This window comes from Chanodichthys erythropterus, chromosome 10 (genome assembly GCF_024489055.1).
Source record: "Chanodichthys erythropterus isolate Z2021 chromosome 10, ASM2448905v1, whole genome shotgun sequence".
Lineage (NCBI taxonomy): Eukaryota > Metazoa > Chordata > Actinopteri > Cypriniformes > Xenocyprididae > Chanodichthys > Chanodichthys erythropterus.
Window position 1 is genome coordinate 12,967,240 of NC_090230.1, and position 18,853 is coordinate 12,986,092.

General features: G+C 34.4%; 1 protein-coding gene across 2 annotated transcripts in view; it reads left to right on the forward strand.

Annotated features, from left to right (window-relative positions):
* The window catches only part of rabgap1l (RAB GTPase activating protein 1-like), a 112,072-nt gene that overhangs the window by 650 nt on the left and 92,569 nt on the right, over positions 1–18,853 (forward strand). For both annotated transcript variants that reach the window (XM_067396080.1, XM_067396082.1), the window contains exons 2-9: positions 7,000–7,183; positions 7,320–7,476; positions 8,166–8,373; positions 9,682–9,856; positions 9,938–10,098; positions 10,244–10,354; positions 14,636–14,702; positions 15,657–15,759. In XM_067396080.1, the coding sequence (XP_067252181.1) occupies positions 7,046–7,183; positions 7,320–7,476; positions 8,166–8,373; positions 9,682–9,856; positions 9,938–10,098; positions 10,244–10,354; positions 14,636–14,702; positions 15,657–15,759 (1,120 nt within the window). In that variant the 5' untranslated portion in view covers positions 7,000–7,045. The remainder of the gene's footprint in view (positions 1–6,999; positions 7,184–7,319; positions 7,477–8,165; positions 8,374–9,681; positions 9,857–9,937; positions 10,099–10,243; positions 10,355–14,635; positions 14,703–15,656; positions 15,760–18,853) is intronic.

Here is an 18,853-nt window from a genome sequence, read left to right on the forward strand (position 1 = left end):
TAATGTAATTTTAGAGTAAATATGTTACCTTGATATAAATTGGATAGATTGTGTAGGTCGGTAATAAATATATATAAATATATATATATATATATATATATATATATATATATATATATATATATATATATATACACAAATAAATATATATACATTTTACATGCATACATACATATACACACACATACACACGACTCAACCTGTTTAACAAGTCATTTAGATGACCATATGGAACAAGTATTATGTTAAATACTATGATTTGCATAAAAGGAACTTTATTTCAGGGTTTCTAGTTTGTGTGGCTAATGTTTGAAAGAGTTCAGGATGGTTAAGCAAATATGTCAGTTTGTTTAACAACAGTGTGGAGCCTGTGCTAGCCATGAACTAACTCTTCATCTGTGTTTTAAACATTAAAGGCCATCACTCATCAAAAGCTCAAGAAGAATATTGGAAAATCTGTCTAGTAATAATTTGTCTACAATTATTGAAAATTAGTTAATGCGACCACAACAAATCATTGCAAAGCAAAGCACCAATGGTGATGGTGATTGACACTGGCTTCTGATTGGTCAGTACAGCATTCTAGCGGTGGGATTAATTTTCATATATCTGATTATTTATAAATGGCTGATATTATATATTTATAATGCATAAAACACAACTTTACAACTGTTAAGTAATTTAAGTTACTGTTAGGTGATAATCTAAATATTAGTTTAAAAACGTATAAATTATAATTTCATAACATTTACAATTTTTGTTTTTAGATAGATAGATCATTTTTATTTTATGTATTATGTAATATTATTGTAATCAATTTTATATTGTCCGTTTTATAAAAGCAATTAGGCTATATATTCTATATTGTGAATAGAAGATGTATTTTTTCATGTACATCAGAGCAAAACATGCTAGTTTCTGTTTAAAAAATGAAAGGCAAAATAATAATTGTAGCCTAAATATTATTATTCAATAATAATGTTAATAATATTTAGGCTACAATTTCAAAAATAACTAAAAATGTATGCTAAAATAAATACTAAAAAGATACTTAGAAAATAAATATTAGCCATTGCTATGTACTGCACTGTCTCGTACCTTATTGCTTAATTATATAGTTCCTCTGTTTGCTTCAAGCATGTCCTCTTCCTTTTCTGCCGAGTGATGTCATTGGGCAGATTTTCTCGTATTACTTCATGTAGGAGAACTCGGGCAGAGAGACCAGTAACTCAGGAGTGCGCTCATCAGATCAGACCATTTTGAACATTCAACACTGTGTTGGACAGCCGAAAACACTTGGCTTTTCTAAGTAGTTCAGTGTGGATCATGGTGGCATGTGATTTATGCTGTGTTGTAGTAACGCAGTCTTTGGTAACCTAATACAGTATCTGTTTTTTGTCCTTAAATGATGGGCGTGAGTTACAGAAAGCATTGAGTATAAACTGTTGTTTGAAGAGCCTGTTTCTCCTGCTGTGGCCTACAGTGTGTGTGTGTGTGTGTGTGTGTGTGTGTGTGGGTATTGTAGATCATTCACGCCTAGAATAAGTTAACTGCACCAGTTTTATCTTGGAAGAACACGTAGGCTCTGTTTAGCAGAGCTGGGTGGTGTTTAATACTGATCACTACAGTTAAAGGAACGTGATGACATCATGATGTCAGTTGAATGAATGTTTGTTTGATTTGTTTTTTTGTGTGTGTGTTATTGGAGTATTTTTATATATATATAAATATATAATATAACTAATACTATATATTATATATATATATATATATATATATATATATATATATATATATATATATATAATTTTTTTTTTTTTTTTTTTAATGAATTAGAATATATAATTGATTACAATACAATAGATTTATTTATTTTTTTTTTCAAATTAAGATTTTAAATAAAATAAAATAAATATATTGTGTGTGTATATATAGGGGTTGGACAATGAAACTGAAAGTCCTGGTTTAAGACAACGATAATTTATTAGTACCTTTTGAGGCTAATACAGCATAAATTCGTCTTGGGAATGACAGAGTTCTTCACAGTGGCCAGAGGGAATTTGAGCCATTCTCTTCCAGAACAGTGTCCAGGTCACTATGTGATGCTGGTGGAAGAAAACGTTTTCTGAATTGCTCCTCCCAAATACCCCAAAGTGGCTCAAAAATATTTAGATCTGGTGACTGTACAGGCCATGGGAGATGTTCAACTTAATTTTCATGTTCATAAAACCATTCTCTCACAAGCCTTGCTGTGTGTATTGGTGCATTATCATAATGATACACTGCACCACCTTCAGGGTTCAATGTTCAAACCATTAGGTGCACATGGTCCTCCAGAATGGTTTGTTAGTCCTTGGCAGTGATGTGTCCATCAAGCACAGGAATGTCATGATATTGCAGCCCAAATCATTACTGATCCACCCCTGTGCTTCACTCATGGCAGCAACAGTCCGGGTGTTAAACCTCTTTGGGGCTTTTCCACACCGCCTCTCCCACGGATGTGGGAAAGACATCGAAGGTGGAGAACAATACATGTTTCACAGCGTCCACAGCCAATTTGTACTGCTGGCACCAACGAAACCAACATTTGCCATTGGCACGAATGACCAAAGGTTTGTCTATAGCAGCCCGACCATGAATATTGACTCTGTGGAGCTCCAGATGTTTTGGTGGAGATGAGAGTTGAGATGTGCATTTTATTCTGCAGTGGATTTTCTGGAAGATATTTATTATTATATTTATTTATTTGTGAAGATTTAAACTGCCACAGTAAGACATGGCTATATTCGTAATCTATTGCAAAAATACTATTATAAATGAAGTTAGTGGATAACTCAATAGCAAAAGTTAGTCTATAGAAAAATCATGACTGCAGAATAATTTTATAAAATCTGAACATTTAGTGAAAAAACAAACAAATAAAACAATAAAAGGTAAAGCGTTCCACATTGCTCTTTGTATTGTAGGGGGATATAGGGGATAGGGAACGAATCAGACAGTGTAAATATGCTTTCTATTGGGGCGAATGAAGTCTGGTTTCATGTGAGTGTCCACAAACTGCCACAGCATGCACACAGCCTGCTCCGGTCTAGAGGCACGAGAGCACAGAGCGGATCATATGCATGAGTCGGCGCAGACAAACGTAATGGACCCATTTAAATTCTGCGCAGAATGCTATATTTTAAAGCGATATGGAGATATTAGGAGAAGAAACGGTTAAATTAAGAGGAGACTGTGGCTTTAACAAGCTCAACAGCTCTGGCTCAGCTGTGAGATAAACGAAACACTATTGGCTATTTTAAAAAAGTGGAGGGACTATTTGATATGTCCCGCCTAGGGCTGGGCGATATATCGAATGCTTATGTCACGCGCATTTCGTCAGTAAAGCCGGTTCCCTGATTACCGCTAAATCGCCCCGCCCTGTCTTCCTGTTTCAGTGGAAACTACATTAACACATTGAATAATGCTGCACGTTTGAAGGCACTTCAGTGAGCCTTTAAATTTCAGTTACTGTGCATGTGAAGAACAATTCATTGTGCTCTCTACTAAAGTTTTGTGATCTATAGACTAAACTAAAAGAAGACATGATTTAGAAACAGCAATAAACTCCTGCAAAGTCCTTTTATGCAAAACCATAGACCTTTATCTACAAATAAAGTATAATAATGTTAACATTGATTTTGGAGTGAGTTTGTCCTAGCCGAACGCAACGTGCTGTTTGAATGCTGAATGGAGATTGACTGAGAAGAGACTGAGAGTTTCTATTAACTTTATCTTAACGACTTAAATATTCATTTGTACCTCACATTAAGCTATTGAATGGCTTCAGAAGTCTTGGAATATAGTGCATGAAAACTTTATGGTGATTTTTTTTATGCCTTTAGTGGGGCTTTACAATACAGAATAATGCGCACTATATCGGACGTCACTGAGAAGCTACCACAGTTGATTCTAGACTTTTGTGAAAACTTGTGATCTAGTTTAGCAAGACTGAACAATAATTCTTTAATGGACATCCAGAGAAATGAATGGCAGTCTTTATAGTACTCCAAAATAATGACCATGAGTTTGTAATTGCTTAAAGTTTGTGTCTTTCTTAGAGTTTCTGCTCTATAATTCAATTTGAATGACTAACTGGTACTCTTTGGCAAACGGCTAAGTGCATTCTTTATTTATGTTGAGTGTGGAACTGGTACATAATGAAAATTAAGGCAGCACAGAGACCTTCTGTTAGCTTTCGGTTTTATCCTGTGCATTTTTCAATGGCTGTAATTGACAGAGAATGATGGCCACATGACTGCTCTGTGTGTGAATGTGAAGACCCTTTCACCCACTGTGGCATGACCCCCTGACATGAACTCAAGGAACCCACTGTAATGTTACTGCTGTTGCTTTATTGGCTCGTTGCTTGTTGGAGTTCATCACAATCACCACCGCTGTTATGTGACTCTTGTGTCACTTCTGTGATAATGTGTGATCTGACGTGTGAAAATTAGCTTCACACTAGGTGTGAACATCACTGGTGGTTTAGTTGAGCCTTTGCTTTGAGCTGCGAAGATGCACTCAGATAGATGATACCTCGATAAATGAGCTTGCTTGTTGAATCAGCAAAAACGTGTGCGATATGCTAGATGGTTGATATTGTTTTCAGATGACACTGGTGTAATTCTTCAGAAGTGACTGGTGCTTTAGTGCAGACGGATTGTTCGATCTGCTTTTTTCTTCTTCTTGATTTAGCTCCTACCTGTCTAGTGTCTAAACCTGACTGCTTGAAGCTAAGATGACATGAAATATCAAATGTCAAAATTACCCTTTTTACTTTATTATGCATAATTCTGTTCCCTGTTCTAAAAAAAAAAAAATGTTTTTATAATTTCATTGAAGTATAAAAACTTTCTCTCCTTCTGAAGTGACTTTTCTGGAAAAATCATAGCCCATTTCAAAGCACAAAGGGTTGTTCTATAAAATGTTTTAATGACCATCCATATTTATTTTTCTGTCTCTTTATTAAGATACAAATAGAAAATACAGGAAATATGTACAAAAAAAAAAAAAAAAAAAAAAAAAAAAAAAAAAACCTGAACAAAATGGCTTCTTTAGGCAAAAATCAGTATTTAGTGTGACCTCCTGGACTTCTTCCAGTTTCTCAGAGAAGAAACTCTCATCTCATCAGATTTTGATTTTTTTTCTTGGCCTTCCAGTCCTTTTTCATTCCATTTCCTGCTATTGCTCTCGTGTAAGGGGAGGTCACAAAATACTTGCTACTTTAGCATATAGAAGCAGTTTTTTCTATTTTATTTTTTAATACTGCATACAAATTTCCTGTATTTCCTGGTTATATTCTAATAAATGGATCAAGAAATAATATTATGGTCATTATACCATGGCTAAAACAACATCTAATGGTGGCTTTTGCTCAGTACTGTATATTAGGGATTAAACGAATCGTCGCTGATCCGTCATCTGTACGGACCAGGATCCACGGTTCAGCACACATGTGATTCGCAGATTAATTTAAAGTTAAACCACCATAGACTGAAAGTTTATCATTTGCATATGTGTTGTCTTGCTAGTTTATACATTCAATAGATCAATAGATTTGAAACCATTTCAGCGCTAGAAGAGGCAAAAGAGAATTTAAAAGGAGAGTTCACCCAGTAATTACATTTATGTCATCATTTACTCACCCTCAAGTTGATCCAAACCTGTATGAATTTCTTTCTTCTGCTGAACACGAAAGTAGATAATATTTTCATACTATGGAAGGCAATCGGGCCCATCAACTGTTAGGTTAACCATATTCTTCAAAATATCTTCTCTTGTGTTCAGCAGAAGAAAGAAACTTGTACACGTTTGGAACAACTTGAGGGTGAGTAGTGTTGATTTTTCATTTTGGATGAACTATCCCTTTAATTCGTTACTCGCCTTGTGCGCTATTCTTATTTTTTGCTGATTGTTCGCTTGCCTTTAATAATGTTTGAACTTTATTCAAGTTAGGCTAGTAGTTTTTACTGTGGTATCAGACAACTTGAAGTGTGCTTTATGTATTAAGTGGAAAGCAAAGTTACCCCAACCCACCCCCAAAATATTTTTTTCTTGCTGATCTGAAAAATGATCCGATCCGTGACTCAAAAAACGTAATATGATCCAAACCTTGAGTTTTGTGATCTATTGAACCACTACTGTATATATCAGGGGTGGTGAACTCCGGTCCTGAAGAGCCACAGTCCTGCAGAGTTCAGCTCCAACCCTGATAAAAACTCACCTGCCTGTAGCTTTCTAAGCTGAATCCCAAATTGCACACTTCTATGCACTTTTGGTCTTGTGGACTTAAAATGGCTGCCATGTGCGTGTGTCTAAGTCCACGAGACCATAGAGTGTCCCATTCATCATTTTAGGTTTCAAATGGGTGCTTGTGAGCGCCCCCTTTGCGGCCACTATGCGCTCTCGATACGCACTTCCGCTGAGCCAGTAAGTCTGCGAGCTACGCAGAGGACTTTACCCGGCAGTCAAAGAGGCATTACATCACAAAAGTGCAGACTCAGAGGAAGACCGTGAGGGTTTAGGGTGCCATTTGGGACTGGGCCATAGTAACCCTTCAGACCTTGATTAGCTTGTTCAGATGTGTTTGATTAGGGTTGAAGCAAAACTCTGCAGAACTGTGGCTCTCTAGGATACTATATAATAAATAAATAAATAAAATATATAATAAATATTACAGACTATAATAATACTACTTTTGCAATATAATTGATATTTTATATAATATAATTATAATTTAAAAAAAAATATATATATATATATATATATATATATATATATATAAAGTGTGTTTAGCAAAGCAGGCAATACACTTTTAAGATGCAAGGAAGTCCTATGCAGAAAACACAATTTAATCAATCAATATTTGAAGTTATGGATGTTAAAGTGCCCTGACAGTTGGTCTTAAGTGATATAATCCAGCATGTACCCCGTGTAACAGGTCTGCTTTGTTGGTAGGGTTGCAGCAGCAGCGGGCCGAGCGGGCGGACTGTCCCAGGCTATCATGGATGACAGCTCCTCTCTGGGCAGAGTGAGCGGCTCAACTGAATCTGTGTCAACCGTCACCAGCGAGGAGTTTGTTCTTGTGCCGCCCACCGCTGGGGGCTCCCCCTCCGGCTCAGAGGGGAGGCCCAGACTCAAGGTGTCTCTTTCTTCTACAGCCTGCTCAGCATCATATACTATGTGCATTACTCATTTGTTTTAATCCGATAGTATCCTGTCAATAAGAATGAAGTAGAAATCAAGAATGTTTTATCTCTGCCATCTCTTTGTCTCAGATGTCATGGAATGGGAGTGAGCAGTTGGAGCGGGCGATGGAGGAGGTGTTGGATGATGTTGGTGATGGACCAGGAGCTGCAGAAGAGAAAGGAAGTCCTACAGCGCCCACCTCTCAGATCAGACCACCCAGCCTGACTCTGGACACAGCCCCCCATGGTACATCCTGTCCCCAGTAACAAACTAACAGACAAGAAAACTAGGAAGTAACTCTGTTTTAATCATGTAACTCTGGGATTTGTTTTGATCCTTGTTAACGCACACCTATAAATATTTCTACAAATAGTAGTAGTAGTCATTTTCAGGGCTTTTATATATATAATATTATTTTTATATATATAAATAAGTGTGTGTGTTATATTTAATCCAAATATATTATAATGTTCTTAATTTGTATGTATTAAATGTAATTGATTATATAAATATTTAATTTATTTATTTGTTTATACAAAGCAGTCAATATGGTTTTTATTTTTTATATCTTGTTGGTAAGGAAATCCTATGCATATGTAGAAAAGATATTTAAGGATCACGCACAGGGGTTTCAGCAGATGCCATCTACACTAGCTATCTGCTTCCTGTTGCCAAGTGCTAAAACTAGGGGGCTCTGAACGCACTTCCTCTCTACCTTGTACAGACTTCCTCTTTCAATCACTCTTGACAATGGACCCTTAGATAAAACAAGTTTATTGTTTGAGGATTGCAGTATGATGTCAACAAAAGACTTGTAAAATCTGATTGGATAACACACTTGATTTGCATAACATCTTAAAAATAAAAACACATTGTAAAGAAAAAAGACCCGTTTCGTCAACCTTGTACTGACACTTCATTGTCTGTACCCACAGAAGCTTCAGCAGCGGTTTTGGACAGTGCGACAGTACAGGAGGAAGACAGCGTGCAGTTCAGTAAACTGTCCTATCTTGGCTGCACCTGGGTGAAGGCCCCTCGTAATGAGACAGAGGCCCAGAAAGCCATGGCCACCCTGTGGGCAGAGAGTGCCATCCCCATCCCCATCACCCTCCATGTGCCCAACGGCCCAGACGGATGTGTCCGGTCAGTCATTTGCCAAAGACCAAATTTTAAAAGTACTTTTTGTACAAATTAGTGAAAAAAGCTTTTGTATTTAGTATTTTTTCATTACACATATAACTTAAAATGTTCAGTTTGTTTTGTAGATTTCTCCATTTATTTAATTTATTCCAGATTTATTTGGCATTTTATTATATATATATATATATATATATATATATATATATATATATATATATATATATATATATATATATATATATATATATATATATAATAAAATGCCAAATAAATCTGGAATAAATTAAATAAATGGAGAAATCTACAAAACAAACTGAACATTTATATATGTTCAGTTATATTATATATATATATATATATATATAATATATATATACTTTATTTTTACTTTAAGATTCAAATAGCTTTTTGAAATCTTGAATAATCCTGGATTTTTCTAATTTTAATAATTGTATTTTTTTTTATTTAATACTATTGATTTAAGCATTCCATTTTTATTTTGATTAGGAGATTTATGTTAATTTTCAGTGTTTTCTCAGACTTTTGGACGCCACTGTGTATATTACATCAGATGAATCTCACTACCGGTCATAATGTGTTTATTTGCACTTCTTCCCCCAGAGGATTCATAAAAGCTATTAGATTGAGCGAATTTAGCTTTCTTGCTCTGAGATGAACCACATTCAAATGGGAGTGTAAAATGTGACAAGAGTCCTTGTGATCTTCATGGTGTGTGTTTGACTGTCAAGAGCTAACACAGCTGTCACATGAGCTGCTTTTAGCTCCTGCTTTCAGGTTCGCAAGCGTGGTGTTGCACTTCTGTTTTCTCACCCTGTGTGTTTTTTACTTTTTCTCAGGAACTGTGGTATAACCTCAGATCAATCATCTCACTCTTTCTGCTGTGTTAAACCTCAGAACCAACTCTTAAGTTAGCCAAGCAGACTTTGATGCACATGGAATGTGCTGCTTCTATTCTGGTGACACTGAACAACATTTTAGTGCCTTAGCACATCATTATGTGTTAAAGTACTACATCTAAAATATCTTCAGTACTTATTTTGGCTATATATTTGACTATAAAAGTAAATATCCTGTTTCGTGTTAGCAATCGCATTAAGTGTTTTGACCTATTTTGCTGACTCCAGAAACCTTATTTCCGATTTCCGATTATGTGATACCTTGGCTTTTTCTAGCAATCTTTAAGGGGTCATATTTTATGATCTGACAAGCAGCAATCACAATGGACAGAACAAAATGCACTTGACTTTACTTATAAACAATCTTTTTTGTGTGTGTTTTTAACCACTGTAGGATTGTCGACCAGGCCACAGGAACAGAAATTGCATCTTTTCCCATCTATAAGGTGTTGTTCTGTGCACGAGGACACGAGGGGTCTGCCGAAAGCGACTGCTTTTCCTTCACCGAGAGCTATCGCAGCTCAGAGGACTTTCAAATCCACGTCTTCTCCTGCCATATCAAAGAGGCTGTGAGTTCAGTAATGTTCAGTGTTCATCGTCAGTTTTGAAATGCAGAAATCAACTAAGCTCAACCTCCTTTCCTTATTTAGGTTAGTCGCATCCTCTATAGCTTCTCAACTGCCTTCAAGCGATCTTCAAAAGCTGCCACAGATATGCAAGACTCGGCGTTGCCACTTTCCCCTGATAGTGACGTCTTTACCTTCACTGTTTCTCTAGAAGTGAGAGAAGATGATGGCAAAGGAAACTTCAGGTCTGTCATTACTCATTTCTAGAGAAGATTCAGTTCTGCCTACATCTCACTCTGTTTGTCTTTACTGTTGCTATTCATGAACTGTTGCATTATTTGTTTTCTATTGTTTTAATTATTTCCCTCTCTCTTCCTCTACATTTTGCAGTCCAGTACCTAAAGACAGAGATAAATATTACTTCAAGCTGCGGCAGGGTGTACATAAAAAAGTGTCTGTCACTGTCCAGCAGATGTCCAACCAGGAGCTAGTCATAGAGAGGTGGGTTCTGGGATGTGGCCACCAGAGGTCAGAAATTCATATGTTTTGCCATTTCACTGAACCATATTTAGCTTTATATTGACTGCCAGGGTCTTACCTTGAACAACTCCATAAAAATGGCAGATGATTTACAAACAAAAAATGAAACCGAAAGTGGTGGAATATGGAGTCAAATTAATGCCTTAAAGTTTTGCACAAAAATAAAGTTTTGTAAAACACAAAAAAGAATTGAGCTATAAAAAAATGTTTTGCAAACAAAAATAAAGAATTGCAAAGGAAAATAAAATATTGAGTGGAAAAAAAATAAGTTTTGCAAACAAAAATAATAAATTGCAAAATAAAAGTAGTGCAAAAATAAAAATATAATCAATTACAAAAATCAATGACAGCTGTAATCCTATTTTATCTTTGCCACATATTTTTCATGCTCAAACCTACTAAATCATTTGCAACGCTCATTTTATTCTGCGTTTCAGTCAAGCGTGCGCTCACGATACCGGTTTTCTTTTGCGCTGCACTGTTCTGTGCGGATCTCTTTATGGCACTGGTTTGACGTGGGGGTGGAGTCAAGAAACGGGGGCACGCCCCCGCGAAACACGTCATCGGCAGGAGACGCAGATCGCAACAGAACAGGGCAGCGTTTCTTCAAAAGCATCATAAGCTTTTGGAAACCAATGGAGCTACGATCAACTTAGGCTTACGATGCTTTTGGGAAACGCTACCCAGATCAGATCAAGCATAGAGACAGAGCGCATTTATTATAATCTGAAAACCACGCCCACCGGGGGAAAAACAATCCAACAGTCTCCATTGACTTTGTATTGCGTGAGGCTGCCTTCTTGTCTTTTCTGACTCATTACAATAAACAGAACAATGCCTAAAAGCTGCTACGTGACAAGGTGTACAGCTAACAAGCTAAAAAAAAACAGAAATACGTTTTTATAAGCAGTCGACCCCAAAAAACGAATGTTTAAGGACACAAAAGTGGATACAGGCAGTGAGACAGAGCGCAACGGGTCATATTACTATAAGAAATGCATTGGAGGGGGTCGTAATCGGTGACAACATATGCTAAACAAACCAACAAAAACAAACCATGCATTATTTTTCACCATGTCAAAGAATTATTTCACCTGTCGCCGATTACGTTCCCTTCCAATGTATTTCGCGGGGGCGTGCCCCCGTTTCTTGACTCCACCCCCACGTCAAACCAGTGCCATAAAGAGATCCGCACAGAACAGTGCAGCGCAAAAGAAAACCGGTATCGTAAGCGCACACTTGACTGAAACGCAGAATAAAATGAGCGTTACAAATGATTTTGTAGGTTTGAGCATGAAAATTATGTGGCAAAGATAAAATAGGATTACAGCTGTCATTGATTTTTGTAATTGATTATATTTTTATTTTTGCACTACTTTATTTTATTTTGCAATTTATTATTTTTGTTTGCAAAACTTATTTTTTTCCGCTCAATATTTTATTTTCCTTTGCAATTCTTTTTGTTTGCAAAACATTTTTTTATAGCTCAATTCTTTTTTGTGTTTTGCAAAACTTTATTTTTGTGCAAAACTTTAAGGCATTAATTTGACTCCATAGTGGAACACATGTAAGGGTTTTTCTGTAGATTGGCAGTAGGCTGAAGTTTATGTCACAGCCATGAACCAGTAGTTACTTGCTATTGCTAGTCAAAAGCAGACAACAGGGGACATTCATAGAAATAAATAAATTATATAATTTATTTATTTAGAAATAATTTATACTTATTTGCACAATGTATTTAATTATTTAATTTATACATATATATTATTTTATTATTTATATAAAAATATATAATTTTCTTTTATATTTATTTGCATTCTTGTATAGTAATTTATTATATTTACATTTTTATGGCAATTATTAGATTGTATATCATGTAAGATTAAGATGTGGTTGTAATGTAATAATCTATATTATATATTTTATGTATATTCTGAACAAATCTTTAATACATACGCACACACAGCATATAAAAATGTAATAAAATACATAAAATTTTACAAAAATGTATGTTTAATTTTATGTATTTTATTACATTTTTATTATCAACTGTACACACACACATACACACACACACACACACACACACACACATACATACATACATACATACATACATACATACATACATACATACACACATACACACACATATATATATATATATATATATATATATATATATATATATATATATATATATATATATATATAAATATAAATATAAATCAGGGGCGTTTCCTCCGAAGAGACAAGGGAGGCAAAAAATAGTGCTTCCTCAAAAAAAGGATGAGAAAAAAATCTGTATTACATATAAAACAACACAAATATTACAAATTATGACATTAAAAAGAGCGCAAGTCACTCGTATTACTTAAGGAACACTGTCCAACAGCGACACCCGCAGGTAAAGTTACAGCAGGAGTCATGCCTCCCTTTCCACTCATACAAAACCATAGAAAATCATCAGACAACTTAGGCTATTTGGGCTATTTGGGTTTTGTGGGGGTAATTAAGAATGAATGGGGGAAAGTCACGTGAGAGGAGGCAATGTCTCCATCGTGCTATGATTGGATGTAATTGGTTATGATTGTATATGAATGGTTTGTGCGATAAATCCCGTCTCTTGTTGACGTGCACATTCCGCGCGTCAGTTTGAATGAACAAATGATGGCGTCAATGGGAAGACTAATTGAAAAGTAAATAAACAGATCACCCAGTTAGATATCACCACTTTGTCACGTCAAAATCAAACTTGAAATGGACTGAAAGCATGATGACTTCTTTTTTTTTTTTTAGTGCAATCAGCTTGGTAAAATTAAAAATACAATTCGTGACTCTGACTGTGTTTACGGAGCATAACTGATGATCCAAAATAGCCTAAGTTGACAATTAAAAAGAAAAACATCAATACACAAATAAAATATCTTGTTTAAATTATTATTGCCTTTAGGTATTATTTTGGAATGAATGAAAAATTCTAAAAACACTAACTTGATGAGATTGACTTTGTTTTGATAAATAGAACATTTATAACATTACATTGTTAATGTAAAATTACAAAATAGAATTGTATTTGGTTTCTTTTTTTCTTTTTTGATGTAATGTAATGTTCATTTAACAAGGAAGATGTCAACGTTAAGAGTAATGCACATGAATACACACACGCACACACATATATGTGTGGCATGCAGTGTTCTAAAATGAGGAGGCACATTTTTTATTTATGAATCAATGTAAATTAAATAAAAATAAATTAAACAAAATACATAAAATTAAACAAATTTGTGCAAAAGTCTTAGGCACGGTAGTATTTTCATCTCCAAGATGCTTGAAGAAATCTACATGCAAAGCTACCTGAAAAACTATGTGCAAGTGTAGCCACAACACAATTTATTTAGTTAATAGAAGTTAATAAATTTATAAATAATAATAATTAATAATTAAATTATTGATAATAAATTTAAATATATTTATGACATTATTTTTAAAAGCATCCTCACTTTACAGCATTTTTACACAAGTGCCCTTTCATAATACTGTAGCTTTGGAGGTAGGTTTCTTCAAGAGTCTTGGATCAGTTCTTCTGGATTTAGTCTCAGTTTTGTCTCTTTGTTCATGTAATCACAGACAGACACTGAGATCAGAACTCTGTGTGAATCATATTGGCTTTTGTCAGACTCCTTGTGCCTACAAAAATCTTACTGGATCATTACAGTTAATGGCAAAATGAATTTTTGGAAATGTAACGTGATATTTCCTACTGACACACTACAGCTAACCTTTTTTTTGGTGAAAATGCTAATGTGCCTGCCTAAGGCTTTTGCACAGTGATGTGTGTGTGTGTGTGTGTGTGTGTGTGTGTGTGTGTGTGTGTGTGTGTGTGTGTGTGTGTGTGTGTATTAAATGTCAGATTACATGAAATGTGTACATTTGATCTATAAATGTATTTGGAGTTGAAACATATAAGTGTGATTCATTGTGCAACCACTTGATGTCGCTCCAGTCACATTAGAGAAAATCCTCCTCACTTTGTGAGACTGGCTATGAAAATGAGCCCATCACAAATGTTACCACACTCTAAATAAACCTCCCAGTGACATCAGCTCCTGTCTGATAAAACGAATGCTGCTATTTCATAGTGTATTACATAATGAAAGAAGCTCTACATCACACTGTCAAAATATTACGTGAGATATAATTCTTCTTCCTCACAATCTAAACCATTTACTTGTTGTCCAGGTGCTTTGGGATGCTGCTGAGTCCTGGTCAGAAAGTTCGAAACAGTGACATGCACCTCCTTGACATGGTGAGACACGTTTCTGGATCTCCCCCCCCAGTATTGTCATTATGTGACTGCTTGTGGTTGAGCTGTTACTATAATACTACTGTTACTACTAGCTATACCTCAGGCTCAATATTATATGTTAATTTCTTTTATGTCGACTCATTTCAGTTACCTTTCTGTTGCCGATTTTAGAAACACTTAATGGAAATATAGGCTTTTTATTATTCATTAAAAACATAATTTTACAAAGGCCCTTGAGCAAGTTAAGCTATGGCGATTTGCACATCAAGTCTAAAAACAATTAGCAGTTCAATCAAGCATAATTGGGTTCACTGGGACTCTTGAATCCAACATTTTACATGGCTTAATGTAATACTTTTCTGCAGGAAGCTTGTTTACCATCTGGATGGTTTAGACAAATGTCATTAATTGATACTTCGCCAAAAAAATGTCTTAATTAGGGCCGTTAATAGATCAAAATAATCATAATTAATCCCATTATTTTTATTAGATTCGTTAACGCAATTAATCTCAAAATCACTGCAATTTGACACTAAATACATATTTTCCCTTTTAAAATATAATGCACACTGTTTCCATTCCAAAAAAAACAATAAGATAGATGTCTTATTAATGCTATAGAAGTGTTTTTCATTTTATTGTATTTCATATTTGTGGCGTATTAATGATATTCAGTGAAATTCTGCCTTGCAAAGACTGCAAATGACATTACTTTTAATAAAAGTCTCATATTGGCTTGATTTATAGATATTTAATTATCCATTTAAAAGAGTCTGTCTCCTTAATTTCCCTCAACCCATGAATAAATGCTTGTCAAATTAGATAAATGCATTTGCTATCTTAAATTTACCATTGTTAAACATATTTAATGAAACTCTGGTGTAATCCTGTAGCTATAGTTATTATAGAAGTGATGAAAACTGAAAACTAATTTTTGTGTGGTTGCGTTTGAAGGAGTCTATGGGCAAGAGTGCCGACGGGAAGGCGTATGTGATCACTGGCACCTGGAATCCGAACACTCCGGCTTTTCAGCCACTGAACGAGGACACACCGAAAGGTGAGAGCTAATACACAATCCTTTGAAACTGTGAGACACTTCTCAAGTGTCTCTAGTTCTTTTCATTGCACATCAAGCTGTGGCCAAGTTTACGGTTTTCACAGAAATTCACACTTTTTCCTGCCATCTTTTTTTTTTCTTTTTTCTCCATCAGCTTTTCTTGTCATGTTCAAAATGTGATGCCATTTCCCACTGACAGCAATACAGTTTGAATTAATTTTCTTCTCAGTATGAACTGTTCTAGAGGTTGACTAATAAGGGTTAGTTCACCCAAAATGAAATTTCTGTCAATAATTACTCACCCTCATGTCGTTCCAAACCCGTAAGACCTTTGTTCATCTTCGGAACACAAATTAAGATTTTTGATGAAACATGAGCGGTTTTATCTCCCATAGAAAGCAACAAAATTACCACATTCAGGGTCCAGAGAAGTGGTGAAGACTTTGTTAAAATAGTCATCGTGACTACAGTGGTTCAACCTTAGTGTTACGAAGTGACGAATACTTTTTGTGCATAAAAAACAAAACAAAAGACTTTTTTCAACAATTTTTCCTCTTCCTTATCAGTCTCTTACGTAGTTGATGCAGTGAACGCAGTGCAGAGCTTCCGTGTTTACGTCCAATCGCCAAACTAACCCTTTAATGGATCATGAATACCTCTCTCTCTCTCTCTCTCTCTCTATATATATATATATATACACAAACAACAGTTCTGTGTGGTTCTTGAATCTGATTGGCTGATAGCCATGTAATATTTCAGTGATAACAGCACTCCTACCTTTTCAACGTTTGTATCACTCCGCTTGAAGTGGCGGCCCATCAAATCAACCGTAACTTTTACAAATACTACTTCTTGTACCACGAACTGTAGTTTTAATAGTTTTTTAGGTGAGAATGTAGTTGTTTAGACATGAATTATATGACTTATATTTAATAAGAGTGCCTATTTTACAATTTGTTTTGACGTTTTGGGAGATGCAAGCTCCAGGGCGTCAGCGGCCATTCAGTGCTTCTGTAACCGCCGAGAACAGCTTCATCTCGGCCAGTGCCTCGGGTATTTGCCGCTAGCTCTTATAGTGGTTAAACATGAGACATAATTCAATTTGGGTACATAGAACGGGCAATCTTTGGTCTTATTAATCTATTATTTGTTCCAGAGCAAGTCGAATTGTGTCAGGTTAAATTTGATAATAATAAACGTTAAGTTACATATTGGCTACAACTAGACGGGACATATCAGACTCTTCTCCGCTCTTCAAATACGTAAAACATTAAACTTTATAAACATATGGTTTTTTGAGTAAAGAGAACTCTTTACCAATTTTTTTTTTTTTTTTCAAACATCAGATCTTTATTTACCTTTGCATTGCACAGACATGTCCAAACTGCATGCGCACTTCATTCACGAGGTGAGGCAGATTAATGAGGTTTGATTGACAGTCTGAAGATCCAATGGAGTTACGAGGTTTTGTCACAAGCTCTTTAAAATCCTTTTCATTCGTTAAATATTATTATTATTATTATTATTATTATTTTAAAATAACTAGTGCTTTATATTTGACTGAACTGTACAATTGTGCTTATTTGTTGTTCAATAAATATTATTTTATATAAAAATGTCCATTAGTAAGTAATATGGATTGAGTGAAAGTTACATTAATACGCCCTTAGATGGCAGCAACACTTTACAGGTGAATTAGTCAGTGAGTCAAGAGACTTTTAAATTGAAAGGAATTTTTGCAAAAGGAAGTTGTTTTAGCGCTGTGGTGTTATGGATGCTATGGAAAATTCCCAAAGCTGTAAAAAAAGACAAATACAAAGAACGCTTTCCTCAGCGGACATTCAAACGGACTTTTATAATGGATATAATATTATGGATATCGACTTGAAGAATGAATGTAATGCAATATATCAGACACAGGTAATAGCCTACTCTCTCTCTCTTTTCTCTCTCTCTCTCTCGCTCTCTCTCTCTCTAATAGTGTACATAATTCAATGAGTTTCAATGAAGCGACTCTAGCTTCCTTCGTTACTTGTTCTAAAGTGGCGTTTTAGAATTAGTAACGGAGGCTTGGTCCAACTGACAACTTTAGATTTGAATCCGTGGCGGAAGGAAGTAGTGCTGCACAAAAGAGGGTTTTACACACTCGTGCCGTCGAACTGTTGTATAAACGCAATATCATTGCGTATTGCTCATATATATATATATATATATATATATATATATATATATATATATATATATATATATATATATATATATATATATATATATATATATATATATATATATATATATAAAAAATATGGATTTTGAAATAAAATGTTAGTTATTAATGTATGTCTGTGTGTCTAAATGTTTAATTTTATATAATTTTTATTCTAAATTAAAAATAACTTAAACTACTAATAAATTACAAAATAGAATTTTAAACATACATTATATAGTGCATATATTATATTATTATTGTTAAATTTATATAATGTATATATAAATATTTTTGAAATTCTCTCAAAAGTGTTATTAAAAGTGTTATTAACTGGCAATTTCTTGTTTATTTTACGTAATTTATATTGTTTAATTATTTTAAATTGTAAAAAATAAAAATAAAAAATATAAAAATTGTAAAAATTGTTTAATTTTATATAATTTATTTAATAAGTCTTAAAATATAAATAATATAATTGTATATAATGTTATGTGGTTTTATATAAATATATGTAAAGTATATACGTTTGAATATATTATGTAAAGCATTTTTTCATTTATAAATTTATATAAATAGCAAAAAAGTATTGAAATACATAAAATATGCATACACTTTAATCGTGTGTGTAAAAAATAAATAAATAAATAAATAAATAATATATCTATATATCTCAGGAGGTCTGAGTGGACCAACTTGGAAACAATGGCCCCTTTATTTAATGACTCAAATGACTAGAGTCTGAGTAATCCTCAACATAGTGTATGTATAGTTTATTTGCTATGAGGCCAGACTGGAAGCAGTGAAACTGCAGCTTTAATGTTCTGTTGTGAAATTATATGGAGTTTACTTAGAAATTAAATTCCAATCTGCTAGATTCAGATAACC